At 43.3% G+C, this 16,831-nt stretch overlaps 1 protein-coding gene across 1 annotated transcript; it reads left to right on the top strand.

The window, feature by feature from the left end:
* The first annotated feature begins 1,208 nt into the window (after positions 1–1,208).
* Positions 1,209–16,663, top strand: LOC136424253 (inactive cell surface hyaluronidase CEMIP2-like). The gene is made up of 25 exons (XM_066412785.1): positions 1,209–1,340; positions 2,024–2,158; positions 2,558–2,824; positions 3,232–3,427; positions 3,714–3,824; positions 3,958–4,028; positions 4,423–4,515; positions 4,858–5,049; positions 5,434–5,603; positions 6,170–6,379; positions 6,977–7,179; positions 7,560–7,629; positions 8,030–8,158; positions 8,770–8,858; positions 9,344–9,475; positions 9,733–9,765; positions 10,032–10,196; positions 11,155–11,332; positions 12,109–12,327; positions 12,888–13,099; positions 13,557–13,736; positions 14,057–14,273; positions 14,731–14,832; positions 15,281–15,871; positions 16,313–16,663. The coding sequence occupies exons 1-24, from the start codon at positions 1,277–1,279 to the stop codon at positions 15,446–15,448; spliced, it is 3,606 nt and encodes a 1,201-aa protein (XP_066268882.1). The 5' UTR covers positions 1,209–1,276; the 3' UTR covers positions 15,449–15,871; positions 16,313–16,663.
* The last annotated feature ends 168 nt before the right edge of the window (positions 16,664–16,831 follow it).

The raw sequence follows: 16,831 nt of genomic DNA, 5'->3' as shown, positions 1-16,831 counted from the left end.
TATGGTCACATTTCCAATCCAAGGACATTCTGGTTGGAGCTGCATGTGTCTTTCGGAAGGGACATAAAATCGTGATCCAGTGATCATGATCGAGCACGTTAACATGCACTAAAACAGGCTCGTTACTCAGATGGGTACCTACTGGCTGCACGTCAGATGAATGGCAATAATAAAACACCATGTTAATGTCTAACCACCCCTGGGGCGAATTATTGAGATAATAGGGGAAGAGGTAAGGGTCAGGCAAAATATAACAATTATGTCATTACCATTAAAGAAAACTGGTATTGTTATATTGTTGTCCTTTGCAGCAAAGTATTGAGTACTCGCTGTACACAATTTGAATAAAAATGAAATTTTTGGTATCAATCTCTTCTACTAATGATGAAGACCTAATCATATTAAAATCATGTATTTGTTTTTTCTGTAATTTCTGTTAAATTTGTTATGCCATTTGCATTTGATTGTATCATTTCATCAGTTAGGTTTTCCTTATTTTCTTGTATATCTATAACGATTTGCTTTTTCTTTTGTTTGATCTTATTTACTTATGTATGTATATATATTGTTATAATCAACTATGATTGTTATCACTATGCATAAATAATTGCAGGATTGGGGAAAACCCTAGAAAAATCTTGACGGTTTCTGGTTTCCCCTGCATGTTCGTTTTCCCTGTTGTAACCTGATGACTGGTTTCTTTCATGTGCAAAGAAACAATACAAACTAACTAACAACATTGAACTACATTGAACTGCATTGAGAGTTCTCTCTGCTCTCGCTTGGTCTCGTTGGATGTTGATTCCTTTCGTCATATCTCTTAACAAATAACAAATTTACACATAAGGAGCGGATATCTATAAAACTACTGTAAACTTACTTATAGGAGTTAGGGATAGACGGGTGTATTGGTGGGAATGGAACCACCTGTAAAGAGCTACAGTGGGTCCAGGCCTTTGCTTAACGATATATCTGATTAGGGAAAAACCAAGATTTTTTTTTCTAAAAAAGGAGGGGAATTACATTCGAAGAAATATGTTATTATCAAGGAAATTGATGACAGGGATAGAGAACGACAAATGAACGAGAATTATGTTAATCAGTGAGCAATAAGAACACTATCAAAGACTAGAGAAATCACTTTAACCGCATTGAATCAACACATATCCACACTTCACGATCTATCCCTTATCAAAGACGGGGGTAAAACATACAGTTTACAGAACATACATTTGTAGCAAACGGGACTTCCAGTCGAACCCAGCCGTGCTCCGAAATGGCGGCGTTTGGAACTATCGTGGCTCTTTTGTCCATGTTGGATGTGGCGTTTGGCTATGTTGGTAAGTGTCATATTTGGAGTTCACTTAGTATGTCAGATTCTGTGAAATAATAATACGTTGTATTTCTATTTAGTTGTATTGTATTTTATTGTTTATTTTGCTTAAGTGAAAGCCGGCTGTTGTCCTAAAAAAACTATTGGACAAAGCGCTAAGATTTGAAGCTGATGGAATTTAGGTAAGCATTCGTGAAAAAGTTAGGACTTTTATACTAGTTCTTCTTTTATCCACCTGCACTACAAAATTATTCATTTTTTTCTTTTTCCAAAATGTATGGTTAGTCACGTGCGTGTGCTAATATATTTTCATCATATTTCTCAAGGTTTGGTGTTGAACTTCGAATTCCATATGCTTTTCATGTACAACATGGGCTTAGGCTGCTGTCAAAATCATAATGATTTTGTACAAGGCTAAAATTATAATAATTTGTGTGAGGCCATGTGATACATACATAGACTGATTGCCAATGCCAACTTTAAAATCTCAGAGAGAAAGGAATGAAATAATTTGAAAGGTACTCAAAATATGAAAGTTACATGTATAATATAGCGATAGAAACAACGCACGTATTACCATAGTAAATGGCATATTCACAATTAATTACATTGCGCCCTCCTATCACTGGTAGGTGTTTATACTTTATAAGGTAAAGGTTGAATCAACAAATTTAATCTCGTTTGCATAAGGGTGTCCGGACGCTGACGCAAGTTTGACACCTTGGGACCCCGGACATGACGAAACAGCTCGTGTCGTCATTTCCGCCGGCCAAAACTACCTTCTGATTGGTTCAGCAACATTTGAAAGTCTGGAGATCACGGGAGGTGAGTGACGTCAATCGAGGCCATTTCTATCTTTCTTTTCCTTTGGTCAGAGAGGAGGTGCATCGAGTAACATAGCCTCTACCAGGCCCCGCGGATGGCTGGGAAAATAGTAGAAATTGGCCGCTTAGAGGGAATAGTATGCTAAGGGAGTCGGCTACGGAGAGAGGGTCCAATATGCCATCGGAGCCTGCAAGTGAAACCCTGGCAAATATTCTCCCTATAGCTGGCGTAGTTAGTCTGGTAGAGACTGCTAGCAACCCCTCCCTGTAAAGATATACCCTGCTACAGAAACAGCATTGCGACGTGCTGTCGTATGTGCCGCTAGGCACTAAAAGGGCCTGAACGAACCAACGAAGTCTGCCAGTCTGTTCTCATCTCATTTTTCTATACAACTTTTAGGGAGGCTTGTTTTCACTGACAGCGGAACTGACATTACCCTTCGCACGAGGAGTATTCTCGTCGGAGCCGCCGGTGAACTGCACATCGGTTCCGAAAGTTGCCGATACCGCTCGAAGGCAACGGTCGTCGTCTTCGGGCGCTCGGACGAAGGCGAGGAAACCCCGAACTTCGGCCGAAAGTTCATCGGTGTCGCAGCCGGTGGAACGTTGGAGATTCACGGACAGAGGAAACTGTCGTGGACTCAACTCACAAAAACTGTCGGAGCAGGTAAGGCACTATGGCAGGGAACGAGCTTTCATTTGGCAAATTGTCAGGACGACACAAACTTTAAGCCCCGATTTTTTTTTATACCTAAATCCCATGTTAACCACGTGTCTAACTGCTTGGTCGGTCATTCACCTTGAGGAAGGCTGAAGAGTCGGTATTGATGATGATGATGATGATGTTGATGATGTTGATGATGATGTTGATGATGTTGATGATGTTGATGATGTTGATGATGATGATGATGATGGTGGTGATGATGGTGGTGATGATGATGATGATGATGATGATGATGATGATGATGATGATGATGATGATGATGATGATGATGATGATGATGGTGATAATGATGATGACGATGTTGATGATGATGATGTTGATGATGATGATGGGTCCGTCCCATTCTACAGGAGGGCTCCCACATGGATCTTTTGCCGTCAGTGAACGCTGGGAGGCCTGCTCATCAACAATGGCTGAGCGGGGCATCAACGTCCTGGTGGTGGACCCGGCAACGGCAGCCCAGGTGGACTTCGGGTCGTTCGACACTTACGTAGACCGGGCAGAGAGCGATCGCCTGGTCGACTTCCTGGGCAAAATACCGGACGGGTGGGTCAAGAACTTTGTACCTGAATACATAATACGTACCAACATCGGTGCATTATCATGGCCTAGTGGGTAAAGTACTCATTTTGCAGTCAGTTGTTGCTGCCACGGAGTGTTAAGAGTCTACCTTTAATCTCCTTGTTCAAACCAAAGATTTTTAAGATGGTGCATAGTTTGCTTTCTCGTCTTTGCACTCAGCACACCGAAGAAAGAATGTGACAGTCCCAGACAACACTACCAAGGGACTGGCAGATTATTTTCTACCGGTATGTTTTATACCGTTTTACAGATCCATAGTGTCCATGGGTGTTTTGGCGGAAGGGTCGGAAAAACTGACCACCGCCGCCAAAAACGCCATCGCAGCCTTTGGGAGTAGCGTCATCAGTACACTGGGGTATCGGTAGGTATCAGTCCGCTGACAGTCATGTTTCATCTATACCTTTCTGAACATTTTGTACATTTTCTTGCTTCTATCTTTTATATTTCATTTTAATTGATGCGGTTCTCATTAAGTCTGTGATTTCTCCCCACAGGCAATATTGGGCTTTTGTAGCTATCAAAGGAGACCCCACCTCAGCCGTGGAAAACACAGTCATGTATTCAGGTGGGAAAATACTAGCCTGTGTTTACACAATCTCTCGGCCGGAGGTTACAGGACCGGCTGGCCACTAGGAGCGCGATTCGTCAGGCTAGGGGGATGGCGGTCACAGGACCGGCTGGCCACTAGGAGCGCGATTCGTCAGGCTTGGAAAATACTTACAAAACACGTCTTCATAGATGCAGACTCTGTCTTGAAATAAACATCAAAAGCTATAGGTCATGATGTGAAACATACACACGGTCTATGACGTTACGGCGCCATAACCGTTATGCAATGGGGACCTCTGATTGGTCGACGTCATCTGGCTATATGATAATGAAATACATCTCACCTATGTAACGACCTCTTTTGCTTTACCTCTATCTATGCTTTATAAGTTCTGTATGCCTTTCCATAGCAACGGAGGACACTCCAGCAACAGCTGATAAGGTCTTCACGACGACTGATGGAATAGAGTTCAGGGTTAGCACTGCCAGTTGGTGGGCCAATGGTAGGTGAACAACGCACTGTTTTAATGACGTTATTGCTGACAAAGTTACAAAATTGATATCGGTTTATGCTTTGTACTTAACGTCATTTGCGGCATGTTAGATTTAAGACGCCGACATGGTAGACGGGGGATTCAAATAATATATAATATGAAAACCCTTTATACTGCGTCCAAGTCATACATACATGTATGTATCTAGCCTGTAGGCTTAAGCTGTTTTGATACTTCTTTACTCAACTTCTGTTATGTAGAAATTACCATTGATCTATTGTCTGGAAAATTCGTTGTGCAGCGGGTTTTTACAGCCAACTTCGTTCTGTATCTCTTTATTCTTCATACTAGGTGACAAGCACTTGGAGATATTTGTGGATGCTGTGGCACCAGAAACGGTCATCAGTTTGAAAGATGACGTCACTTCCTGGCAACCGGGCGACACCATCGTGTTGGCCAGCACGGATTACAACATGGAGCAGGCGGAGGAGTTCCAACTCGTGCCCTGTCCGGAATGCTCCGCGGACCAGGTCAAAATCGCAGGTAAACTTTCTTCTTTAGCTTCGTCTTCCGTCTTAACATTCTCACTCACTCACTCACTCACTCACTCACTCACTCACTCACTCACTCACTCACTCACTCACTCTCACTCACTTATTTACTATCCGGTTATCCATCAAAGCGAATCCGTTTGACTGTAACAGTACGTAATACGAAACATCACCTATGTATATTTTACATCTGTGTATCCTCGCTTCATTTATGTGAACGGTACAATCATCATAGATGAAACTTAAATTTCAAAGAAAAAGACGGTTGTTAATCCATTTTTCTCAATACTACTCGTAAGATCTATTAAAAAAGGAGGCGCCGCTCCCGGGGCGTGGCCAAAATAGGTAATGCCGATCTCTCAACTATAATCTATAGGCAAACCGAAGTACACCCATTTCGGGGAGATTTCCGGTGGAGTTGACATGCGCGGAGAGGTCGGGCTGCTGACAAGGAATGTCGTCATCACGTCCGAGACGGAGGACGGTTGCTATGGCAACCACTTCTGCCAGTACTTTGACTACGACACCTTTGGAGGTCATCTCAAGGTCAGAAATGTTCTTGTAACAACATTGGAAATGTGTACGGGCTGACTGCCAAGCTTTAATGATACACGAGCATAAAGTTTAGTTATTAGATTTGATTTTTCTTCTTCTCCAAACAAAAAAAATGTGTCAATGACCTTGACCAGACTGCTGTCACCATGGTTACTGGTAAAGTAGGGCTGGTATACCGGCTATATAGATACAGATACAGAAATATGTATATATATGTGTTCGATTAAGAATAAACAGACCAGTAGCTTGTTAGGCTAGACCATGTGAAGGCAAACACTAGTATGTACATGTACCTCCCTGCAAATATTACCTTTCTACGTCGATGAAGGTTAGACATCCAGGTAATACGATACGCCAAATAACAGTTACTCAGGCAACCGGATATGATTTTGGCAACGGTCGGACGTTTCAGGTAGCAGAGTCACTGACGAAAAGTAGTGGATGCTACTTGAAACGTCTGACCGTTTCCAAAATCATATCCAGTTGCTTGTCAATGTCATATGAGTACCTGTTATTTGGTGTCAGCTTTCTAGTTGTATCCTTATATTTTATTGTAGGTTATGGGAGGTTTCGCCAACGTGCATCTATCAGGGGTGGAGCTGACGCGGATGGGTCAGCATGTGCTGGGCAGCTACCCTGTCCACTTCCACATGGCCGGAGACGTGGACGAGCTCGGGGGGTACGACAGACCGGCCTACCTGGACGGACTGTCCATCCACCACTGCTTCTCCCGCTGCGTTACCATACATGGCACGCACGGGCTGCTGGTATGGTCAGAGATTTCATTTCTTTGAGGCCCTCATTTCAATAGACGTTGATCGCGCTGCGCTCTCGCTGCGACCTAAATTGGATTTGTGTAATCATTGACTTTATAATTGTCATGGAAAATGCAAAAAGTATAACTGAAAAGACAGCAAAACATACAAAGCGTAAAAATGTTCGTTTTTCATCTGTGACATTCGTTGAGCGTTTTGTGAAAATTAGGCAAGAATGTGTACAAGAGGACTAACCGTATGAGATATATATGCATGTTTAGAAGGGTAGTTACGACTTCGTGTGGACTACTCGCGGCACCGCATGATCTAGACTGCCGAATGTTGAGCGGTACCATGGGCAGTTAACAGTCATACATGGCCAGTCCTCCAGTACACATTCTACATCAATTTAACTTTCTACCAAATGGCGTTGTCGAAATCCTGCCCAGTATTTAGAACACCTTGGCACCGTACCTTCATTTCAAGGGAGTTAATAAAGAAAAAGGATGCCAAGGAAAGAATAGGAAATAATATCGTCAATTCAAATCATTGCAATGTAAGAAACTCATCACATGCTATCTTAGAAAATAAAGCTATTTTGTGCACCAGGTGAAAGACACGGTAGGGTACGACACCCTCGGGCACTGTTACTTCCTGGAGGACGGGGCTGAGCAGCGGAACACCCTGGACCACAACCTCGGGCTGGTCACCCGCCATGGGGCCCTGCTGCCCACCGACAGGGACTCAGCGATGTGCCGAGGGATTCGCACCGGAGTTTACGGAGACTACATTCCTCAGAATAGTGAATGCTTGTGAGTGATCTACATAGTAACGGGTTCTCTCGTCTCATCTATCCCTTAGTTTACTGGTTGACCGTTGGGGGACGACCGTGAGAAGATCCATCCACCTTCTTCGTTTTCTGTTTTTCTTGTTGTTTCACTTAGTGTCTGTAACTGTTTCCTTGGTCACAAGATCAGCGCACAAACTGCGAACGTCTGAAAAACATCAACACATCGAAGATTACGTTATTGATTCGCCTAATAAATGGTTGACGCCGCATACCTTACTTTTTCATGCTCTAATTTTGTATGCAGACAATTTTAAACTTAGAACACATTCAAGCTCTTATTTTCTCTTGGGAAAAGACGCACCGGCTTGTTCCACTTGTTACCGTTATCATTATTGTATTTAGGTCCGTCTCCACGTTCTGGATCGCCCATCCCAACAACAACCTCATCAATAATGCCGCAGCCGGGTCCGCGGTAAGTCTCGTGTGGTCTCGCGGGGCGTTCGTTTAGGACTTTGAGTCAAGTCACAAAAGTTTGAAGTCCAAAAACCATCGTATGTGGTGAATATTAATGAATAGATAACCATGAAGGAAGATAACTACCCACATATCAAAATTCATACAAATTCATCAAAAGGATCTTGACTTGTGTGAGCGAACACACAAACACAACCAAAAACAGTGCAGGCAATTGTTCCTCGTCCTGTATATTTTATGAACCATCTTTCGGTTGCGTTGGTCATGGACAAGATGTGGATGACTGGAATATGGTTAAGGTTTTGGTACACTGCTTTTGTCCTTTCTTTGGCACCGTGTGATGTCCATTCTTAATGTATGAAATCTCTATTTTTGTTGGTTCCTCCTCTCACCTACAGCGATTCGGGATTTGGTACATGTTCCACCACGAGCCTACAGGACTCTCACAGGGGATGCTGCCGCCGGGTCATGCCGAACACGCACCGCTGGGGAAGTTCTACAACAACAGGGCACACTCCAACTCTAACGTACTTATCTATGTATTTTGTTTTATCTTTATTTTACGAGCATAGGAAAAAGATTAGAAGGATATTACCCGATGTGAACTAATAAAAAGGTAACATACAAATCCAGTTAAAATTGAATAACAACTGGAAGTGCCTCAACACCATAACACAATGTAAACATGGCTGGCGTACCTACATAAATAAACTAAAGGAATATTTCAGTGTGTGAACAGGGGTAAATGGGTACCTGACTTCGGTTGGGGAAAGTCGTATTGAGGTCACCTGGTGGCGCCGAATGGCAGCCGCCCAGACCCTTGCGACATTCCACAAAATGCAAGTGTGGATAAGATATTATATATGTTGTGTATTGTGTTAAACCTGTAATACCCTGCATCAATTCAGCGCTAGAAAGGCTGCCATTGTGGGTAATTTCTGACCAATAAAAACATTATTATAAGTTGCAAACAAAGTCGAAGGTCCACATGGTTGATAGCAGATGAAACAAAGCAATCAAAGATTTACCCCTAACCCCTTACCCCCACACAAAATTACTATTACATAACGTTAGCAGCACTGAAGACAAATAACATTCGCTGATATACCATTCATGATTCATAGCTTACACTTTACAGCAAGGACTGATGGTGGACAATGGCGTGAAGACGACTCCAGCCTCAGCAAGAAACCCTGCAGAGTTTCTGTCCAAGATCACAGACATCAAGTTAGTCTCTGGTCATAACTGTTTGAACGTTTTTTTTACGGTGCTCAGAATGTTCGCATGATAGAACCCCTTTGTCATCTTTATAAAAAATTATTATTATCATTAGATAACCTATATGGTTAAAAGCAATCGTAAGGTGCACTTAATCTATGAGGACTAATTCGTAAATCAGTGTTTGAAATGCTATTTAGTAGTGTAATCGCTGCTGATATGTCATTGTTTCCAAGCTTTATAGTGCGCTATCTATAGGAGAAAGAAGACTTTATGCTACTCTATATTACCAACTGTTCGTCTGTCTAAAATTTGAAGAAAAATGAGACTAGGAGTCGAAGATAGCAATCTGTGCAAAGCATCGACATGTAGAATATGCAAACGTATGCATATATTGAAATGGAACACGCGTTCGGTTCGAATTACATCAGATCGAACATGGTTCGGGTTCTAAAAGGTCCCGTCACATGCACTGTCACATGACGTCCTTGCAGATACCACCCCCACGTGGACTCCGATCCCAGGATGCCTCGCGTCCCCGCGGTGTTTGACGGTTTCATTACGTACAAGAATGGCTTCGCGGCAGGCTGGCTAAGGGGAGGCGACATCGTCCTCAAAAACTGCGCGTAAGTTGTGTAGTACATTCATTTCATAGCACACACAGCACTCCTGGCTATATACTATTCTAGATTTCTCGGTTGATTCAATCTATGAGGTTTGACATGTACAAGTTATATGTATCTTGACTTGATATCACATAAGATACTGTATCAATGGTAATATAGCCATGGTTGTGATGTTTTTGACAGCGCACGCAGCTCTGAAGCGTTTCAGTACAATTTCGTATTCCATTTTTCTAAATGTTCTTTCTGTTTGTTGCTAGGGTTGCTGACACCACGGATTTGACTTTTGCAAGGTATCCTTTACATACAAAGATGCCCTCGCTCCTCCCCTTAAACTATAACAATTTGACAAATAGACATTCGGCGAAGAAAAGAGTTAAAACCTCTGGGGCACATAAAAGTGTGTTGTTTTTTTGCAAACTGCAAGTTTGTCGCAAAGTATTATTCCAAACATGCAAATGATGGAGAGAATACTATAATACTTTTGCAGTGGTTTTCTTTGTTTTCATCAACGTACCACACAAACATTTCATGCTATCATCGATTTCTTCAATGATAGCGAAGGATATCCGATGGGTTCTGGGGACGAGGGAGCCAGGCAGGTCGTCAGTAATTGTGTTTTTGTCGGAGAGAGCGATAACCTGGGGAACTGTCGGGACCGGGGACAGTACGTCAGCTGGGCACCGGGGGCTGACGGGAGATTTAGGACCCTTTCACGCGGAGGGTAAGTAAAAGGGAAAGGAAAGTGATCTCAAACCAGTTTAGCTCAAATGAACTCAATGAACAGATGAGCTAATCTTCCACTGGTCGTGACAGAGAAGACAGACGCTATGTACAGTATTTACAGGTTCACTGTACCGGGGAAATTCCCCTAGCTTTTTTCGGCAAGCACAATGAGCAGTGGACCACGGTTTAACGTCCCGTCCTAAAGACTGCGACCCTTTCCGGTAGCGTGCATGTCGGGTGAGCGACACAGCCGGGATCGAACTCGGGGCTGCTAGTTCCAGAGGCAAGATCGCTAACCACTGGACTACGCACGCTACCAGTAGAGGGTCTGTAAACAAAAACTGGACCGAGAAATACTTTTTTCGAATGATGCATTTTTCTCGAAGTTACCCTTCGCGTATTGAATAGATATTAGATTCATTCTTCAGATAACCAACATCTTTCGAACCGCATGCAGTCATACCTGAGTGAGACATTTGGAGCCGCATAGTTCCCGTTTAGAACTTTTAGTCGGCAGTCTCATAGACTTGTTTCGTTGGGGATGACTACGGTGCGAAAGATGTCGGTTAGCAGAGGAATGAATCCATTCTACTCAATGCGCGAAGCTTAAGGGTAACTTCAAGTTTCGAGAAAATTTTAAAATAAATGCATCATTAACAAAAAAGTGTTTCTCCCTCAAGTTTTTGTTTATAGAAGGTGTTGGTGTGGTGGTTACTGGTAAAGTAGCCTTGTGGTGTTCAATTACATTATGTAGCAAGTGGCAGGACAGAGCCGGAGGGGTTGGTCACCATAATCATGAATGTGTTTGAGTAAAAATAAGCACTAGCTATAGTTTGTTAGACCATGTGAAGTAAACATTGTGTATTTGCTTGCAAATATTACCATTCTACTAGTAGCTATATTGGTGTTGCATAAGATATTCTTCATTATGTTCATAAATATAATCCATGTTGCAGACGATACCCGTACCGTGGGTTCGAGATCTACGACGGACCAATGGCAATCGAGAACTGCACGTTTAGGAACTACCACGTGACCTCGGCCCGACCTGGGGTCAGTGCTATTGGGTTCCAGCTGGAGAACCAGTTCCAAATGGCGGTGAACAACGCAGTCATCAATGCCAAGTTTGAAGAGGTGCGAAACATATAGGTCTTTCTTTATTTGTCAAAACCAAAAAACTTGTAGGGGACAGGGCCTAGGGGGTTGTTATCCCAAATCACGGTACGGCACGGTATTGGAAGCCCTCTCTTAATCTCCTTCCCAACCGAAGTCAGGTACCCATTTACATCTGGGTGGAGTGCGGAAAGTGCCTCTCCTAAGGACACAACGTCTAGCCAGGAATGCCTGGAATCGAACCCTAGACCTCCAGGTCTCGTGTCCGCTAGAATAGGTCCGGCCATTCGACCCCACAACAACTGATGATTGTAAAAGTGAACATTTTCTAGTGATATGAAACCGTCATGAACAAATTTGGGAAAGTTCTGCATCCAGTTAAGGGACAAGAATATTTCATGGATTTGCGTTGTTCCACCCGGTCACAATTTAATCATCAATGAGCTAAGGTAATAACCACTTTCAAGAGCCCTGCGTACCGTCACAACTGTATACAAGGTTATGATGATAGATCATAATTGTGATTTCCAAAGCGAAAGAGATTGAGCTTTCCTCATTTACCGACTGTACAGCATCGATTGATGCACCATGAATAAATCAATCCACACTTTCCATGACGTCACTTTCGGCACTTAGTCTGCAGTGGATCAGCTGAAAGATAGCGTATGACGTCCTCCGTCTCTATTCGTGCATGGTTGGGGGGCGCTGCTTGCTTTTTTCCCTCATTAAAATGCTAGTTGTTGTTTTCAGGTATAACAAGAACATTTGTCATGTAATTTGTGTTTCCCACATACCAGGTCGATCTTAGAGTGAATTTTGGAGCTCCAGGCGACAGATTCTTCGGTCCGATGGACCGAGAGGGAGACAAGATGGGCTCCTTCCATGACGTAGACGGCTCCGTTACCGGCTACGTCGGCGGCCATGTTTTCTACATCGGCAACCATCTGGCTAAAAACCCCGGATGTGTGGAGCGGCCGGACTGGAACGCTATGATATGCAACGACAACTATGCAATGGTTTGTCTTCTTGTATAGCTACTGGAACCTCTTGGTGTAAATCTTAGCTTCCTTCATTTTCTGTCGGGCATGCCTGGTTTACTTTCCCCTTACATAAGAATATCAGAATGAAAACTGGACAGTCCTGTGCTTAATAGAAAACATATTGATAGTTGAAGAATGCTGTTTTCTATCCAACAGTACAGTACAAAAACACTTAACGAATATTTGACCCACATTACTGTACGAATTTTTGACCCACATACACCTGGTATGTGGGTCTTCGCCATGTGTTCGGACACACTCTATCATGTGACATTTCGGAAACGTGATGTTCGGAGTGGGTGTGCGGATGTGCCAGGAAGTCGGAATCGTCCGTCATCCCGTTTTTCTCGCGACGTCTTTTACTTTCATACATCAAGCTCTTCACATTTAAATATATTTGAACAGCCCTTTTGTCCTCATCACGTATCAGAGCACACATTTCTATCATGTGAATATCGGAGCGGGCTTTAGATGCCAGGAAGTCGGTGCCGCCCCCCGTCCCATTCTTCTCACGTCCTCTTTGCCTCCACACCCAGCTGTTCATGCAGGTGGAGGAGCCCGGTACCAATAGTATGATCCTGACACGTGACGAGTACCCTGATCTCCCTGTCACTCTTGAGGGGCTCAACCAATCGCCGTCGGCCAAGCAGCAGCACAACCCAGTCGTGACGGTGGACAAGTCCTACACCGTGCACTGGGACGGGCGGGCGCCGGAGGAAATCAGGATATACCCTGCTCACTTCAATAAGTACGTTTTTCTTTGTAGACAGATGTTAAACTTTTCCAGGGCTTCACTTTAAAGCAGTGCACTGTCACTGAGCGTGGAAAGCACTCCAAATAGGTCTCTTCATGCGGACCATTTACTTCACAAGTAGCCATTTTCTTTAGTTCTGTCTATTACAGCTGAGCGTTGCCATAAAGGGCATACAGAATTGAAATGAAAAAAAGTATAAAGATATATAGTACATTATTTTATTGGCTCCACCCTTGAAAATATTAAGTACATACTCAGGGTTCACCATACCAAGTTTCATGCTTTTACCACAATTTGAACAATTCTAGCTATATTTTGCACCAACCTCCTAGACTATTTCTCTTGAATCACCAGGACAATTGCTGCCTTGTGGAAGATGAAACCTAAGGCTGATTAAATGTCCGTCCTTACACGTTTTCATGTATACATGTATTCTACGCTTTGTCATCAGAGACAACTGGGTCCGTCTGGGTTTCTGTTATCCCCCGGGCACGACCTTCTATGTGACGTACATCATCAAAAACCGCGTCACCGGTGTCCAGAGCAACTGGCAGCGGATTTCAGCGGCAGCGGACCTGACGGAGGTGGATAACGGGGACGGGTTTAACTTCTACTGGGACGACAGTACAGGGTAAGTACGTAGTGTACCCCCTAGGGAAGTATTGTTTGGTCGTGTGTGTGTGTGTGTGTGTGTGTTTGTGCGTGCGTGCGCGTGTGCATGTGTATGTATGTATGTGTGGGTGGCTATGTATGTATGTGTGTATTTGTGTGTGTGTGCATGTGTATGTGTGTTTTTGTGTGTGTGCGTGCCCGCATGCATGTGTGTGTGTGTGGGGGGGGGGGGGTGTGTGCGTGTGTGTGCAAGTGTGCTATTTGAAAGTTCAGTAAACAACACCGCCGTCATCGTTAAGTTTACTTTACTCAACACCATTTCTTTCCTTTTGCATGCAGTCTTCTTTTCGTGAAGGTGCTTGCCCATTACGACCACACCGGTGAGAAGGAATACAGCTACTGTTCCAACATGGGCTGTGAAAGCATCTTCATCAAAGCAACCATGATCTCTGATGACGTCAGTGACTGCATGTCGTCAGCCTATCCCAAATATGGTCTGTCACCGTCCCTTGGCCTTCCCATGATGCTCAGCCAGCCCCAGGGCAGTGGGGCTAAGGTATCTACTGAAGAGTCGTACTATAAATTGTTGCTTTCTCCTACATGGTTATGTCTTCCCTCCTGTTTTATAAGTTTGTTTCTGGACAATGGTTCAATGCCATTAATCACCAAATAGCTTTTCAGTATCCCGAATCAATAGAATGATGATCATTGTGTTTCGGAAACTAAAAATGTCACTGGCTAAAAGTGCGTATTGTAGAATCTGACCGATCAAAGCATTTTTGAAAGTCACTGTAAGTCACATCATAAGCTAGCTTATTTCACTGCACAGCAATATTCACAGCGTATGAATGCGACTTTGTTGTGTAGAGTATATCTCGAATTATGCACACTTCGCTATAGTTGGCAGCAATATTTTGTGCAACTGGGGAGTTTGGGGCGGGCAATCGAAAACTAGTGAACTTTGCGCGGCTTGTTTTCTCGTTATATGTATACATATACTGTTGTTGTTTTAGGAACCGATTCTCCTTGAGGAAAATGGCGCATTCCTTGATGTGTCAGTTGTGTCACGTGGTTATACCGACTTTGACCATCCTGGCCCTTCTGCTGCCATCACGGTAGGAATAGTTGTTTGGATGTAAACTGCGCTGGTCAATGCATGGCACCAAGTTTATTTTGATTGTAGAGTACAGTAACATATTGCGTGTTATTCACTGACGTTTGGTAGGCTACAATAATTTTCTGTTCTCTTCGAGGTAAATCTTTGATACAGGCGTTGCATATGACGTCATTTGCGCCATATTGGATTACAGCGCGAATCTGTAAAACACCCCAACATGTTGCTGCTGTAATCCAATTACCCACCAACATGGCCGCCGGGGGATTCAAATTATAATTTTTTTTAATCATTAAAAGCCTCTATAGTAACTATGATCTTGGAGACTCCAAGGACATCATGTAAACACTGTAATCACAAAATATAATTTGTTTAGAAATGAAAAATGCTGGTAAGTCCAATTCTACCTGTTGAAATATCCGTCTCCCTAAACAGTAGTGTTGTTTCAGGTGAACGGAGTGTCCTACACTTCTAACGGAAATTGGGGGTTTAACGTTGTTATCGTGGACGCACATAACGGAAGCGTGACTGCCCACAGCATCTTCATGACCAACCGGGACCATGCAGAGGACGCAGCATTCGCCAACTTCCTTCGTAACGACGTCCCGAAAAAGTGAGACCCACCTTCAACCGCGCTTGTATCTATCAAACAAGTGCACTATTTCAGCGCTAGTGTTCGATTCAGTAATACCTTTCATTGAGGTGACGGACTATGTACTACTATGGGCAGACTAATATCTTCTACGGATTACTTTACTTGTCTTACCCGCAAACCTTTCTGGTCATCATTTGGTAAATTTTTTGCATACCCCCTTACTGTACCGTCATTACGACCCCCTCCGATTCCGCCTCCTCCCAGTCTTTACTTTGAGGTTAAGATACGGTATCTAACATATAACGCTGGGATTTATATTTTGTATTTCACAGCTGCATGGTACTTGTGAGTGTGTTCGGAAGTCACCAACGCTACGCCCAGGACAGTCTTCTCGCCCTGATGGAGGTCGGAGCGGAGGAACCTGGGATTCAGATACCAGGCAAAGGTGGGAAGTTAAACAGAAAAACCTATGCGTCAGTGATGATATTTTTTTCTTCATATTTGCTTTGAACACGATGATGTCTACTATACGTACAACGCCCTTAAATTTTCGTTCGCGAAGCCAAGCTAATAAGCAGATAAATCCCACTTAAGTCCATGCGTGCATATCATGATGAGTTCAAAGGACAATAGATCACAAATCATGAAGCTAGTGTTGAATATGGTCTTAGCTACGCCTTGCACGTTTACGGAAGCGTTTATTTTGTACAATCACCATCTAACAGCCCGATCACTGGAGTTGGGGCGACATGATCAGATGATGATGACCATATAACTGTACTACTAAACCCACGGTTCATCAATATAGATACAACAAAGTTTAAGATGTGATAAGCGTGAAGAAGTTAATGACATAGTGTTACAACTGTTGTTGGTCCGATTTCAGCGAGCTACGCCCTTGTTGGCTTTAAGGGAGGTTACCGTCCCAACTGGAACCGCCAGGTGGCGCCACCAAAGGGAAACGGACCCGCTGTGATTCAAACCCGAATCCCTCTGCTGTACTGACGTAATAGTTGATGCTTGCTGATGGCATCTACAATGGAAAAACATCTTTGTTGATAGAACTTGATTAATTCCTTCAAAGGTATTACTTCACAACTGACTGGCTTTAGTTGCGTACAGAAGTTTGAAATGTAGACAGTATCAGTGAAATTGTTAATAAAGATAAACGTGTTATTGTGGTTTTCCTGTCTTCTCAATGACAAGAAATGGCGAAATTAAATCAACCAAATGTTAACTTTTGTCTATTACCTTCATCGTTTGCACTGAATTCATCTACAACTCCTTTGCCTGGGTCTTTTGCTGCCTGTTTCTTTTATTGGAGAAGGGAAGGGACAGGGATTCAAACCATTGAAGGAGAAACGAACCAAAAACAATATGAATGTGAAGGTAAACATAATAATGA

Source organism: Branchiostoma lanceolatum, chromosome 18, assembly GCF_035083965.1.
Source record: "Branchiostoma lanceolatum isolate klBraLanc5 chromosome 18, klBraLanc5.hap2, whole genome shotgun sequence".
NCBI classification, from domain to species: domain Eukaryota; kingdom Metazoa; phylum Chordata; class Leptocardii; order Amphioxiformes; family Branchiostomatidae; genus Branchiostoma; species Branchiostoma lanceolatum.
Note: the sequence above shows the minus strand (reverse complement) of the source record. Positions and strands in the feature narration are given on the sequence as shown.

Excerpts from the sequence above, each read along its gene's own strand:
- LOC136424253 (XM_066412785.1), top strand. The coding sequence starts at position 1,277 with ATGGCGGCGTTTGGAACTATCGTGGCTCTTTTGTCCATGTTGGATGTG. Across the intron at positions 2,825-3,231 it reads CACAAAAACTGTCGGAGCAG|GAGGGCTCCCACATGGATCT; the intron begins GTAAGGCACTAT and ends CCCATTCTACAG. Across the intron at positions 14,833-15,280 it reads GCCCTTCTGCTGCCATCACG|GTGAACGGAGTGTCCTACAC; the intron begins GTAGGAATAGTT and ends GTGTTGTTTCAG.